The following is a 15,001-nucleotide window of genomic DNA, read 5'->3' as shown; positions in this document are numbered from 1 at the left end:
TAAATATTATAGTATTTACTGATTATTTAGCAATAGCAGATATTATATATTAATATATATTAACTATATTATTACCCCAGAAGTTAAACCTTAAACTAGTATAAATATTAATATATTTATAATAGTTCAAGCTTAATATTTTCTACAAGCCAGGCAAGATTAATATTATTTTAGATATACTATCTAGACTCTTGTTATATATTAAATAAGAAAATAATAAGTATTCCCTAGATATTTTATATATTAATATAACCCCTATACTTTTATTAATACTCATGGTAGTATATTCAGATAAGTTCAAAGCAGAAATCACTAAAGAATATAATACTAATCTAAAATAGTATAAAGCTAAAGAAGTTCTATTAGTAAATAAGACTTTATTATATCTAGTTTAATTTCCCTACTAACTTGCTATACAAGGTCCTTATAAAGGTTTAATCTTTTTAGTTAAATACTAGTTTAATAGCTCTATAATAGAAGCCTTATACTTACTATATTCTATAAAGAAGGATATAATATAAAAAGCCTATAATAATAATAGTTATATAGGAATTACTTATACTATAGAATACCTATAATCTATTATCTTCTACAGGAAATATTATAAAGTAAAAAAATAGATTAAATATTATAGTAAATACTTTTAACTCTAGTAAATAAAATATAAACTATATAGAGCCCTATAATTAATTATAGTCCTGCTTATTCTATTTTATATAATATTTATTAATATTATAACTACCTTACCTGAGACCAAAGAAGGATATAATATAATAATAATAATAATATATCTATTTATAAAAAAGAATAGTTTAATCCTGAGTAAAATAATTTAGATTACTAAAGACTAGGTAGCTATAATACTTAGATACCTTTAGTTTATTAATTAGGGCTTTTCCTAAATTATTATTAATAATAAAGACTTGAAGTTTATATCTAAATTCTGAAGAGAATTATTCAAGCTCCTATATATTAAAATTAATTATATTATAGCCTGGCACGCACAGTCTAATAGCTAAAGTAAAAAGATTAATTAGATAATTAAAATATTTCTATAATATATTACTATATCCCTGAAATAAATTATTAATTAGGTTAAAGCTTTCTCTTTTATCTAATCTATTTTAAATATATCCATGAATACTAGTACTAGCTATACCCTATATAAACTTATATATAGTATCTGTTTAAGATCTTTAGTAGATATTAGTCTATTAGGAATAATACTAGTCTAGTTTTTTAAATACCAGGCTAATATAGCTAAAGTAATTAAACTTACTTAGATAATAATAAAATATAGGTATAATATAGAATATATTCTAATATCCTTTATTATTAGTAAGCAAGTTAGACTATAACTATACAAAGGATATACTATTAAAGCTATGCTTAACAAGAAGCTATTAAGTTAATTTATAAGACTATTTAAGGTTATTAAATAAGTTAAGCCCCTTGTATACTATCTAGACTTCTTAAGTAAGTAGTGCTTATATCCTATTATATTAGTTATATACTTAGAGAAGTACCCTCAGTAACCTAATCCCTATAAGAGACAGGAAGAATAACCTAATCCTTTATTTTTTAATTTAATATATCAGGATATAAAGAAGTACTACTCCTATAAAATCAAGTATTTTATTATAAAATATATAATTAACTCTAGCCCTAAATATCTCGTGAAGTAGCTTGGCTATAGTCCTAGATATAATATATAATACTATTATATATTTCTTAGTAATATAGTAGAACTAGTTATAAAATATAAAGCAGACCACAAAGTTAGGGAAGAAAATAAACTATAGATATTTTTATTATATAAATTATAGTTTTATTAGTCTAGTAAAGTTATATAAATCAAAGAAAATACTAATAATATCTATAATATTTAACCTAAACTATAATATAGTTGCCTACCTAAGAATAGATATAAAGTCAGAACTCGTAAATATAGTTAATATAAAGAAATAACTAGAATATAATATCTAATTATTACTTAATTTCCTAATTAATAAATAGTTTATTCTGGGCATGGTGCCTGGAATTATATACTAGTTATAGTCTTCCTTTTATTACTTACGTGGCTTTTAACTTTCTTTATTTTTAATTACTATTTATTATAGCTACCTTATCAGGTATTACCTACTTAATTTATTGCCTTGTTTAATTAGGGGGACCTGTTATATAATATATATAGTTTATTATATTGGTTATCCCTGATAACTTAGTTCTTAGTCAGTATTAGGTAGTTAGCTCCCGCCGCCGGCGGTCTCTGAATAGCATCAACTTATCCACTTCCATACTTCACTATAGGCCTGTCGGGTCCCAATTCGCTACATTTATTAGCTAAATACTGTTTCTATTATACCAAGTATTTAATAAATAGGGTTCTGTCCCGGCCAACTATGTATATTTAATAACCAAGTAATTAGTTAACCTATTAATCTTCCCTCTTGTTTAACAGGCTAAGTCATGTTTTAGTCAGCCACATCGGTTCTTCTAACCGTCACGGCTTCGAGCTAGCTCTTATCATAAACTACTTCGTGACACATCAGTGAACCGCTCCCAACACTCAGTACTGCTAAGGTCGGTCGAGGCCGTCTTTATTCCACACAGGTACTTATATGTCTGCAGTGAGGTAGGAGTTGCTAGTAGCACTGTAGTCGGCTGGGAAGCCGCATACTTCTCAACCGGTACCAAATTTACCTGCGTAAAAATCGATCCTCAGTTTGACTTCAAAGACTGGCTATATACTTTCGTGCATTCATTCAAAGGTCTTCGTGTGAATGGGTTACTGTGTGATTGGAGGCCCCCCCCCTTCCCGACTTTGATTAGAAACATTAAATAAACGGTGGGGCGGTTGTATGCTACATCTATCAAGCTTCCACTCAGTATACTCTTGGTTTCTTCTGGCAGACTAGCAATTATGTACGGAGTGCACGAACTCTACTGAGTTGCTAAAGGGGCAGGAGACTCAGTGCCGAGGAGACCCGACCACGCGGCTTTGCATGAGTCCCACGAACCGTTTTTGACAACAAAAACATCAGAATAACTCCACAACCTTTTGGTCTTCATCCTGACTCTGCGGTACAGATGTTTTCCCTTCATCTTCTTCGTCTCGCATGATGACCTGGACCAGTCTATCACAAGCCTCACGAACATCATCGTCGTTAACGTGAAGGTGACACTCTCTAATCACAGGATAAACACTAACTGCTCGTAACCTGTCGCGTCCTTCGCGAGTAGTTGTCAGCAATAATAGGGTTTCGAGATGAGTTACAATGATGCTAGCGTCACTCTCTCTTTGCTTGTCCGGGGGTAGCAGCTGGAGGTCGGGGAGCATATCCGCAGTGTCCTCTTCACTATACTCTTCTGGTCCCATGATGGGCAAAAGAATGTAAGGAAGAAGATTTGCCTCGTCTTCAGAGAAGAGGGTTGGGTGGAAAGGTATCTCGAAGGCAACGTTCTTGATGGTCGATGCGACACCCCTCCTGCGGATGGTACTCGTATGCTCCGTAAAGACCGTAAGCTTCGTCACAGGCACGACTGCATCATATTCTTGTCTCGAGGTAAAATAGGCACGCCCTTCCTCTAGCTTTGACAGGTCAGCAAAGAGGTATGATAGATAGTCGTAACTCGAATGCGGGTTGAGCGTCCCCTCGGCGCCTTTCACAAAACAGTCCATCAGTTGATCAATGGCGAATAATGAGTCGGAAACAGGTTTGGCGGATCGGCGTTTGAGAGTGAGCAGTCTTTTGATTTTATCTGATTTACCAAAGTTGGCTAGCAGCATCGAAATGCCGTCTGCGTTTCGCTCCTTGTTGCTCTATCACCTGGCTGGTAAGTAAACTGCATGATCATCCAGGATGGTAATAGTAAAAGTAGACAGACGCGCGCCTAGCGACGAGTGAGCCATGAGGGTCCAAAACGTACGGTCACTTTGTTGAGAACGGTTTCCAGGAAAGCGTCATCACTGACAAGATTATCCAGTATCTCCTGATCCGCAGAAAGGTTGACGAGTATTGTCAATGCATTGGCCGCAATAGGCTAATGTAGAGTTAGAGCCGGTAACAGGCAACAGGCTGTCCATATGTCTTAAAATTATGGAGGCGTGCTCACTGACTGTATAGTCTCGAACAAGAAGCTTCAGATCTTGTATGGGCAGAAGCTGATGACGTTTGAAAATCTCCGGCTTCGAGGTCGAATATCCCACTAAGTTTTCGCAGGCTGCTGAGCGTCAGTGGCAGTACAAACGGGCGGACAAGTCCAATATACCAATTTGTCTGATTTGAGTGTTTCCATGATGAAGGAATTCAACCAGCTGGGATTGCAGGGTCTGATTAGAGACTGGGTCCACGGCACCAGGGTTCCATTGTATGACATACTTCATCTAATTCAGTCTTCATGCTTGTTTATTCGCAATATTCCGATTTCTCACAGCAAAATAAGGAGAGGAATTACGAGTATGAGGTATGCTTCGCTGAAAATCTCTGAAAGTTGAGGGACAAAGTGGGCCATGGCGGGGTCAACCTTATCGATAAGACTGCTCATCTGTTACTAGTATATGAAGGAGGGGTGCGCCGAGCTACGCTTGGGCTGAACCCGATCAAGACTTACAGCGGAAAATACCTTAAAGCCCAGCAGTTTCTTCGTTGCATGGTACATATACTTTGGCGTTTTGGCTCGTCCATCTTGCCTTTCATCCAGTTCAGATTCAGGCCCTTGTGCATGCCCAAGCAAGTGCACGCCCAAGCACATATAACAACACACAGTTTAAATCAAAACAGGGACCAACATGGATGGATATAGTCAAAAGAGTGACAGTAACCAGCCTGACCTCAACGACATATGTGACTCTCTGATCGAGTTGGCGTTCGAAGCTGGAAAGATTATTATGGGCGCCCTTCCAGATACAGACAGCACTGGGTCGAAGAAGAATAGTAGGTTTTAGTCCTCCAAAACGAGGCACTCTCACTGATCAGAAAAAAAAAATAAAAAAAAACCTAGGCGCGGATCTTGTTACTGAATATGACCGTGCTGTTGAGGAAATGATCTCACGATCCTTGAAGGAAAAGTATCCAGGGTTTCAGTAAGTCCAAGATCCATGTCGTCATGTTTATTATCCAAGTGTTGTAACTGCGGTCGTTTTAACATTGTCTCTAGCTTTCATGGAGAAGAGACCTACGACCCAGCCTGCCCATTGACAGACGCGCCAACGTTTATTGTTGATCCTATCGACGGCACGGTCAATTTTGTGCACGCATTCCCCTATGCCTGCGTCTCACTCGGATTCGCAATCGATCGCAGACCCTGTGTCGGAGTTGTCTTCAACCCCTTTTCCAACATCTTGTATTCTGCCATACGCGGCAAGGGGGCGTTTCTTAACCGCGAGATCCCACTTCCGATTAAGAAAAGCAAGATCGAGCCCCTCAACGGGTTACAGGACTCCCTAATTGGCGTTGAATGGGGTTCTGAGAGAACAGGAAAAAATTGGGAGACCAAGGTACGAACATTCGAGAAACTTGCACAGAATAAAGAGGATGGTGGTGCAATGGTTCGCTCCATGCGTAGCATGGGATCTGCGGCCCTGAATCTCTGTGCCGTTGCCGCTGGAACCCTGGATTTATATTGGGAAGGGGGCTGCTGGGCTTGGGATGTTTGTGCAGGTTGGGTCATCCTCGAAGAGGCTGGCGGCATCATCGTTGGCGGCAACCCAGGAGAGTGGGAAGCCCAAGTTGATGGGAGGAAATACCTCGCCGTTCGAGCGGGAAGTCAGGTCAGTCAGCGAAGCCTCGTCGAGGAGTTTTGGAGTGTTATGCAGGGGCAACTAGAATATTAATATGGCTTGTCTTGGCGTGAGTGTTGAGATTCAACGTTCCGACATTCAGTAGACAACTATAACTGCTGACAGCCGAACCCATACCCACGGCTTTCGAGCCTTGGTAGGACGACGTGAAGCGTGCGCCAACCTGCATTAGGTCCAACGCATATAGCTCAATCTTCTACTAGAATTTGCTATTTTCAAAAATATATGGGAAGATCCATGCTAGACAAAATGACATCTCAGTCTTGAGTGATTTGATGTCTTGATACGGCGCGTGTGTTCTGTTGCAAATGGGTGGAGACCGAGTCCACTCATCAGCCACTCTTTGTTAATACCACAGGCGAGGGTGAGCTCTGTAGATCTTCTTTGCCATTATTCTCCGAGGTGTTAGAATCATTCGGTCCAAAGTGGGTGTCAACAAGATGCCGCACGACGGGCCAGCCATAAGCATTTGCAAACATTCGCCGAACAATGATATTATTGTGCGCGTCAGGTTCGAGGCGTACAAGGACTTTCCGCCACGAAATTCCACGGTGATAAGCCCGAGCGATCTTCTCCTCAACTTTGAGCCTCGTTGCGGTTGCAAGTTCTTCATCGTCGGCATGATCCGCTGTTGTGGTTTCGCCTTGCGGTGAATTTGCTGTCGAAGTTTGTAGCTCGACCCTGGGCGGGGGAATATCCTCAGGTTGATAGACACGGTCATGGAGGATTGTTTGCGGCCTCGATGATGGGTCAATGATATAGTCGATCGCAGGTAGTGGGGGCATTAAAATATCACCAGCTGACTCGAATACGGTTGTCTGGGGTGGTGCATGTAATCCAGTATCAGCAAAGATGTGGTCGTGGTAAGCACAATCCTCCTGGGTTAGGTTTGTAGGTACTTGGGTAGCGATTGTTTGGCTGCGCTTCAGGATTTTTGCCTGTTTCTTACCAGGCTCCTTCGGCTTGAATATCGAGAGCAAACCACTGAGAGGGCTGGATTGGGACTGAGGCAGATAGCCACCGAGTTCGGTGCTCATGGATGCAACATCGGATCTGTTGAGAGATTGCACATGAATCGCAGGTCCGGTTGCAGCAGACGAAGGGACGGGAGATGGCAGACAAAAGGGTGTAGCGACGGTCCACGGAGTGCCAGCCACACTCGATGCCTCCTTGGCAGTTTTCGCGGCACCACTTGAAGTATTGGTCGCTTCCTCTGAATCGCTAGTGGGACGAGAGGGCTTTGGGAGCTTTGAGTTTGCCCCAGTCAATTCAGCCCAGCCCCATTCAGCCATAGTGCCGACTATTCCGTTTTCTCTCCTCGCTTTTTCGACCCGTTGCAGCCCTTTCCAGTCGAGAAAGAGCAAGCATGATGTTCGCAGGGGAACGATACCATCATTGACTAGGTTGGAGTATAATGTACGACGCTCAAATTTCGCAAGAACATCGTGCGCAGGACCGGACGGGAGAATTCTCAGCAGAGGTTTAGCCCGCACCTCTGCGTTTTCCCGAGTTTTTGATGAATCCGACTTCGTCCCTATTATCGTCTCCCATCCACTCTTTACCCTCGGTGCAGTCCAACTAAGTCCCAGATCCTGACCGGTACGTCCGACAAGACCGAAATCTAGCGCAAATCGGACATACATGGGATTTTCGTTGCTTAGTCCTAAAAAGGGAGTTGCAAGCGCAATGAAGTTGACCGGCTTGATCTTGTCAAAGAAATCTGGGGAATGTTTTTGGATGTATGCAATGGCATACGTCTGCACAAGGCCTCCCAAAGAATGTCCTATGAAGCTAATGTGTGCTATGCAGTAAGGGGGCGCGTCCTCAGTGTCATGGTGCGGTTGGCTTCCATCTGTATTGGGAAATTCAGATTCGAAACCGTTGACCTCCGGTGTTCCCCACGGGGTAAATAGATTGGGGTTTTTGGCCTTCGATTTCCTTTGAGATCTCCTTTGAGGCAAGTAAGGCTGGTCGGGGTAGGTCATCAGGAGCACGTATTTCGCAAGGCGTTTGCCTAAATACTGGATTCCACGTTCTGTGCGAGCTGCGTTCCCAGGGAATCCCCGGACAATGATGTGCTCATCGTCGTCATCTTGGTATCCATGTCCGTCTATGTTTTCGCGGCTAATGGCGAACATCAAAGACCTCAGCAGGACGGTACAACCGAATGAAGGAGAATGTGTGCGAAGGGAAGCCTGCTGGAGAATCGGCGCTTACCTTGAGAAGGAATTGTACTGATGGGACGATCCATGCGCATAAGCCTGTTCTTTCCGTCGGCATTTGTTTCTTTGAAAAGCAGCATCAATGCTTTCCTTGACATAGAGCATATCCGCGCCCAGATTACTATGTAAGCCATGCGTTAGAATAACGAGGTGGACTCTTTTTCGGTACTTTTCGTGAGATCCGCGGGTTCTCGAGGTCTGAAGTCCTGGGACAACACGAGCAGCCTCGGGATGCGGCCTAGTGGCCAAAGAGTCCATGGTGTTGACCTCATGGCGATGGTGCGATATGAGAATATGTGGGGAATTCCATAAGCTAGCGGTGTCGTCTATCAGCAGCTTGATTGATTTGGAGTATATGCCTTTAGTAGCAGACAACTGCCTCCCTCCTGAACCGGCGGGCCAGTGATCCCGCAATTTAGCAGCTTTTGGAGGCGTGGTCTGGACACTGAAATGACCATCTAGTGACGGTTCATCGCGGGCAACAAGGACCTCAAAATTAACCGACGCAGTGCTGGAGAAAATAACTTGGGATACGATTTCAATGATCCAAGTCGTGTCCTGTCCCATCCCGTGTCCGGGAGGCTTCGACTGCCCCCGCTGGCTATGCCAGGAAATTGGTATCTTCGCATACCATATTCCGCCGGCTTTGAGATACGGTTCAAATTGTGGGACAATTTCGGTATCGTCGCAGTCTGTCGCGATATTGGGGTCAAATGACTTGGGATAGCATGACGCATATAGTGTGTATGGGCCATGTAAATATGCTGCGCGAAGGGGTATGGCGGAAGTGTTTTTCACCTTGACGTGCAGAGCAGATGGCGGGGGTTGAATTTCATCGGCTTCTGGCTGATATGTCAGCGTATACCTGTCAGATAATATCAATATACAGGCTGGCAAGACTTGGGAGTGGGTAGTGGGACCAACCTGATTATTTCACCAACACGCACATTGCCAGCTTGTCGAACCAATACCATTTTAGGGACGCTGTGGGCATCTGTTGATCTAGGACGCCAACCCGCAAGTGGAGAGAAGTGCAAGCGGTTTGAAATACCAGAAGGGGTAGGCTTTTGATCTAGGGTCTGTGAAGCAGAGTATGTCCGTGGTGTAATAAGCATCGATTCTGGTCGGAAACCTCTTGGAGGCTGTTAAACCCACAGCTTCCAGGGTGCGAAAAACATAGAATCGATTGACATTTCAAGCTCTTGTCACTGATTGCTGGCGAGCAGATAATGACTATAAGGGTTAACTTGGAAATGAGAAGATTCTTGGAAGTACTAGCACTCAATATTGCTCTGCCAACTTAGGGGTAGTGTCAGTGTATGTAGAAGCTCTAACAGAGGAGCTTTAGTATACAGCCCTGTAAAATTCACTTGGATGTCTGTGCTTGTACGGTCAAAAAATGCACTTCAGGTCATATTATAGATATGTCGACCTTTGGTGACCGCTAGGAATCCGCTTCAACGCCGAACTTACTATTAGTCAGCGTCCACTCGGTCATATATCGTATCATTCTACTTCCTATTTTAGTTAGTTAGCTTACCCCTATTTCTTCTGTATATAGTGTAGCTTCGCTACTAGATTCAATAGATCAGACCTTTATACTTTGGGTAGTGAGATACTAATAATTATAAATACCGCAGACTTTAATAGTTATAAGCCTGGCATGCTCCTAGAACTGTTTCTTCTAGTAATTTAAAGCTATTCAGACCTACTTCCTCTGAGGATATTATACCGCGAGTAATAAATTAATTGAACCTACCCCGGTTACCCCTAAATTAAAGAATTAACCTGGATATTAACCCCGAGGCAGTTCCTGTATAATAATATAGATACTAGTGCAGTAATAAAGGTCCTAATTATCTTGAATTCAAAAGATAATTAGCATGCATGGTATAATTAAATAAAGGTTCTAGTAATAGCTAGGTAAGTATAGAAATATATTAACCTTGAGGTCCTGAAAAAAGATTTCCTGAAGTAACTAGATAAACTAGAAATCCCTGATATTAATAATAAGGATAAAGAATATTCATGGAAGGACTAGATATAGCTATATACTATATAAAAGGCTTAGTTTAATAAGGTCTTTCATGGGCTTGCTACTATGCATAAGATTATTCATGGATTAATAAGTAAAGTATATATCTACTACCTATACAGGAAGGTATTAATATACAAGATCTTAAAGACTTTGAAATAGAAATTTATACTTACTATAAAGTAAATAGAGTAAAGGATATTATCCTGATAAAAAGTACTTTTAAACAAGTTAATAAAGGAGCAGAATATTAAGGACTGGCTATAGTATTATAAAGTAATATATTATAAAGGCTTAGATATAGATCTTCTAGATATATAGTATTAATAACCTGTATAAGATTTCCTAAATATAATTAGCAAGATTGCACCTAGCTAGGCAGAATAATAAATAGATAATCTTTAAACTAATATAGATATCCTATTACCGCGGATAATTAAGATCTTTCGAGGTTATAGAGATAATACTAGTTATTTTTAATATTATAAATAATCTAAAGTTATATTTATAACTTTAAAAAGTTAGCCTGATAAGCTAGAGGTATTACTAATAATTAAATATTTTTATAGGATACCTTACTAATTTTATAACTGCTAGTATATTATAACTTTAAAACAAGGAGTAAATTAGTCCCCTAGGCTAGATATATAAGCTAAATTTAATAAGCTCCTGAATAGAATATTAAATCCTATATAACAAGTATTAAAAAAAGCCATGGATAGAGACATGAAGCTAAGGAAGTAACTAGAGAAGAACTAGTAAAAGGAATATATAATAGTAGCTATTCTAATAGTTTTTTTAGCAGAATTATTATACAAGCTTTAGAATTACTTTATCCTTGACTCTAGTACTTTTATACATGTATATAATAATTAATTATATTTCTTTAATTTTAAACAAGAGGCTTAAGGCTCGCTCCGAGCTAGTAAATTAATAATAAGGATAGAGGGTAGAGGTAGTATTTAGATTACTCCTAATTTAAAGAAACTAATTAATATTCTATTAAAGGATATTATATTTATACCTGGATTTTATATTAATATCCTTTCTGCTTGATAAATAAAGAGAGTAAGATATAAATAGGATTAGGAGAATAATTATATCCTAAAGGCTTATAAAAAGATCTATAGCTTGTATATAATTCAAGATCTTTAGGTTATTAAATATCGACTACTAAGCAAGCAAGAAGATATATATATAGTTAGAAAGTTAGAGAAACTACTTATTTTAACTAGGAGTAAGAATATATAATATTAGTAAATAGATTATTTAAATATTAAAGTAATTAGGTACTTACCAGAAGCTTTAACAGGAATTAAACTATTTAATATAAATTATATAAGCTTCTAGCTATATAAAATATATATTTTATTAACTATAAATTAGTAGATATCTTGTTAAGCTACAGAAAAAAAAATAAAACTATTTAAACAGGTTTATTTTAACCTAATCTAGATAAATAAAGTTTTTAATAAAGATTAATAGTATACCTATCTATATAATAAGGTAATATATAGCTATATTATATATACCTTAGCACAGAAGAACAGGGTTCTAAAGGTAATCCAGGACTTTACTAATCTAGCTAAGAATTAATATAAAAAGCTAGTAAAAATATATTAGTCTAATAACAAGTATATACTTAGAGGAGAGTTTAAATACCTAATCTTAGCTATAGGAATTTATCATGAGACTCCTTTATATAATTATTTAATATAGAATAGCTCTGCGGAGTATTCTAGGGGGGTAATTATTAGGAAAGTAAGATTATTATTACTTAATATATAATTATTACTAGATCTTTGGCTACTAGCTTCTAAAGTAGCTATATATCTATTAAATAGATTACTAATTAGATCTTTAAACTAGAAAACTCTATATAAAATACTATATAGAAAGTAACTAAACCTTATAAATCTATACATGTTTAAATATCACGTGTATATAAGGAATCAAGACCTTAAGAATACCGAGAAAGTTACTCCTAGAGTACTTATTAAATATTTTATAGGATATAAAGCTTCTAATATCTAGTAGATATAGATTCTAAAGCAAAAGAAGGTTAAAAAAATAAGAGATATTATATTTAATAAATCCTGATTATATAATTTAATAGAGCTATTTTTTAAAAATTTAATTAAGGAATTAAGTCCTGAGATACCTGTAGAGGTATTATAGACTCTTAAATTAAAGGATCTTGTAGTAGAGGATCTAATTATACTAGATCTTGATAAGGAAGTTAAAAATATATAAGATACTAAGGCTAGAGTTATAGGCAAGATCTCTATACCTCTACTAGTAATACTAGATCTAATACCAGAGCCCATGTCTAAATTAGCTATAGAAGCTATAAATAATAAGCTAGAGTTATATAATTAACCTAGAAATAATTTATTAAGCTAAATACTTTATAAATCTTTATAGAATAAAGAGATTTAAAGCTCAAGGGGTAAACCTATATAAATTTAAAGACCTAGACAAGAGGTTAATCCTAGTAATATTATTAAAAGTAAAAAAACTATGTAGAAAGTAGATAGACCCTTAGTTTAAATTCTATATTATATATAAAAATTAAGTAGATAGCTTACTAAGTATTTTTATAATAGGTTTAATAAGCTAAATACTATAGAAATAATTCTATTAAAATAATCTTCTAGTACTACTATAATCCTGAAATAAGATATTTAAATACCTGCTTTAAGATAAATTTATAACTATATATATAATTAAATATAAAGCTATCCTAAATAAAGGCATGATTAAAGTAGTAGAATAACTAGAGGCCAGATAGAATTATATAATATTATTATTATAGGTTTTTGTATATAAATTTAACCAGGATAGGAACTTTATAAAGACTAAAGTATATATTTATATATAAGGAAATCTTTAAGCAGAATCTGTAGAGGAAAAATAAGCTACTATATTTATTATATATATTTTTAGAATAATTATAGCCTTAATTACAGTATTTAACCTAGATATAATATAGTATAATACTACAAATACTTTTCTAAATATATTCCTTGATAAAGATATTTATATAAACTTACTGGATAGTTTTAAAATAAAAAAAAAGATATAAAAAGTTATTTAAATATTATATAGTCTCTGAAAGTCCCCTTGATTATAGCAGAAAGATCTCTCAGTAATAATTTAAGAATTTAGTCTATATATGTAGAAGCTCTAACAGAGGAGCTTTAGTATACAGCCCTGTAAAATTCACTTGGATGTCTGTGCTTGTACGGTCAAAAAATGCACTTCAGGTCATATTATAGATATGTCGACCTTTGGTGACTGCTAGGAATCCGCTTTAATGCTGAACTTATTATTAGTCAGCGTCCACTTGGTCATATATTGTATTATTCTATTTCCTATTTTAGTTAGTTAGCTTATCCCTATTTCTTCTGTATATAGTGTAGCTTCGCTGCTAGATTCAATGGATCAGACCTTCATACTTTGGGTGGTGAGATACCGATGATTACAGACGCCGCCGACTCTGACAATATTTAATTACTATAGATCCAGAGGTCTAGGTACTTGTAGCAAGGGTCTATTAGATCTATTATTAGCTTTATAGCTAATATTCTTTTAATATATTATTTTTTATTTATATTAACCTTGTTAGCGAATCCGTGGCCTAAGATAGTATAATAATTATATATACAAGCTACTAGGTTAAATATAGTATCTAGGAATATAATAAGGATAGAAGTTATTATATTACCTTTAATCACAAGAGCAAGATATATAGTATAATTAGATAATATTATAGATATTAGTACCTGTAGAGCCATAGAGGAAGGTATAAATTAATTAAATTTAAAAGGGATAATCCCTGTAGGTTAGGGTCTCGGGCATTACTTACTTTTGTTAAATAGGTTTAGTATATAGCGAGTTTAGTAGGTATTAGGATAGTAATTTAACTTGATAATAATTTTAATATAGTTTAATATAGAGTTATATAATCTATATAGTAATATTAGTTCTATATATAGTATTAAACTAGTTTAGGCAAAAACTCGTGCTTAATAGAGATAATTGTAAGGGGGCAATATGTTTGTGCTAAACTATACCGCGCCGTATGTACATGAAGGGTTCGTTGAAGGAGGAAAAGATAGATAGGTCGTGTGTGGAAAAGGTCTCCTAGGAGGTAAGCGAGGGTGGGTCTTCGTACGAGGTCACATGATGACCGAGTAACAACAACTGAAGAGGTGCCTCGTACGAGGAACCCATAACAATAATAGTATTTATATAATTAAGATTTAAAGGCTTGGAGGATCGTGGACTCTTGAAGGATTAATAGAGGTATTAATATAGATATAGTAGAACTCTTAATCGCAAGGCTTTAAAAAGGAGGACCAGAGATCCCAGGTAACTCCTAGATTAGAAAAAAAAGCAGATATACTACTATTATAGTGAATTAGGACCTGACATGTCATGTAGTGTGCACAGTTCGCTATATCGGTCATCCCTGATGACTCAGTTCTTAGTCAGCACTAGGTAGTTAGCTCCCGCCGCCGGCGGTCTCTGAATAGCATCATCTTATCCACTTCCATACTTCAATATAGGCCTGTCGGGTCCCAATTCGCTACATGACAGGCCTATAGTAAAATATAAAAGTGGATAAGTTAATGCTATTCAGAGACCGCCGGCGGCGGGAGCTAACGTAATTCCCGGGTGACCCGTACTTCCCGGGTCATCCGTGCAACTTTTAAAATTCAAACGCGTTTACCACCCATCAATTTTAACCAACCACCATGCCACGAAAAGCGCGTAAAACAAAACAAGAATTGATAGAGCAAGAAGGCAGGATAGAATGCGCGATTCAAGACTTGAAAAATAAGAAAATTCGAAATCCTTGTCAAGCTGCACTGCATTATAATCTACCTCCACAAACCCTACGCGATCGGTTAAAGGGCCACCAATCCAAGCCAGAAC

The 15,001-nt window shown here is 37.2% G+C and overlaps 3 protein-coding genes across 3 annotated transcripts; 1 reads left to right on the top strand and 2 right to left on the bottom strand.

The window, feature by feature from the left end:
- Window positions 1-2,481: 2,481 nt before the first annotated feature.
- Window positions 2,482-4,807, bottom strand: BDV17DRAFT_278390 (protein HGH1). The gene is made up of 6 exons (XM_073759524.1): window positions 4,783-4,807; window positions 4,383-4,731; window positions 4,273-4,318; window positions 4,121-4,224; window positions 3,931-4,044; window positions 2,482-3,823 (listed from the first exon to the last, which is right to left on the bottom strand). Exons 2-6 carry the CDS (start codon window positions 4,401-4,403, stop codon window positions 3,041-3,043), a joined length of 1,068 nt encoding a protein of 355 aa, XP_073609809.1. The 5' UTR covers window positions 4,404-4,731; window positions 4,783-4,807; the 3' UTR covers window positions 2,482-3,040.
- On the top strand, window positions 4,544-5,986 carry BDV17DRAFT_38308 (inositol monophosphatase family protein). The gene is made up of 3 exons (XM_073764449.1): window positions 4,544-4,937; window positions 5,005-5,086; window positions 5,161-5,986. The coding sequence occupies exons 1-3, from the start codon at window positions 4,793-4,795 to the stop codon at window positions 5,834-5,836; spliced, it is 903 nt and encodes a 300-aa protein (XP_073609808.1). The 5' UTR covers window positions 4,544-4,792; the 3' UTR covers window positions 5,837-5,986.
- A 149-nt stretch (window positions 5,987-6,135) lies between these two features.
- On the bottom strand, window positions 6,136-9,140 carry BDV17DRAFT_297575 (lipase ROG1 family protein; the record flags this gene model as incomplete). Its single annotated transcript, XM_073763517.1, has 3 exons — window positions 6,136-7,927; window positions 8,021-8,890; window positions 8,950-9,140. 3 exons carry the CDS (start codon window positions 9,138-9,140, stop codon window positions 6,136-6,138), a joined length of 2,853 nt encoding a protein of 950 aa, XP_073609807.1.
- Between the last annotated feature and the right edge of the window lie 5,861 nt (window positions 9,141-15,001).

This window comes from Aspergillus undulatus (genome assembly GCF_047715775.1).
Source record: "Aspergillus undulatus strain CBS 261.88 unplaced genomic scaffold BDV17scaffold_130, whole genome shotgun sequence".
NCBI classification, from domain to species: domain Eukaryota; kingdom Fungi; phylum Ascomycota; class Eurotiomycetes; order Eurotiales; family Aspergillaceae; genus Aspergillus; species Aspergillus undulatus.
The sequence above is the reverse complement of the archived record's forward strand: the minus strand, read 5'-3'. Positions and strand labels throughout refer to the sequence as shown.

Excerpts from the sequence above, each read along its gene's own strand:
- BDV17DRAFT_278390 (XM_073759524.1), bottom strand. The coding sequence starts at position 4,403 with ATGAAGACTGAATTAGATGAA. Across the intron at positions 4,319-4,382 it reads TGAAGACTGAATTAGATGAA|CTGGTTGAATTCCTTCATCA; the intron begins GTATGTCATACA and ends CTGCAATCCCAG. Across the intron at positions 4,225-4,272 it reads CACTCAAATCAGACAAATTG|CCTGCGAAAACTTAGTGGGA; the intron begins GTATATTGGACT and ends GACGCTCAGCAG.
- BDV17DRAFT_38308 (XM_073764449.1), top strand. The coding sequence starts at position 4,793 with ATGGATGGATATAGTCAAAAGAGTGACAGTAACCAGCCTGACCTCAAC. Across the intron at positions 4,938-5,004 it reads CACTGGGTCGAAGAAGAATA|GCGCGGATCTTGTTACTGAA; the intron begins GTAGGTTTTAGT and ends AAAAAAACCTAG. Across the intron at positions 5,087-5,160 it reads GAAAAGTATCCAGGGTTTCA|CTTTCATGGAGAAGAGACCT; the intron begins GTAAGTCCAAGA and ends CATTGTCTCTAG.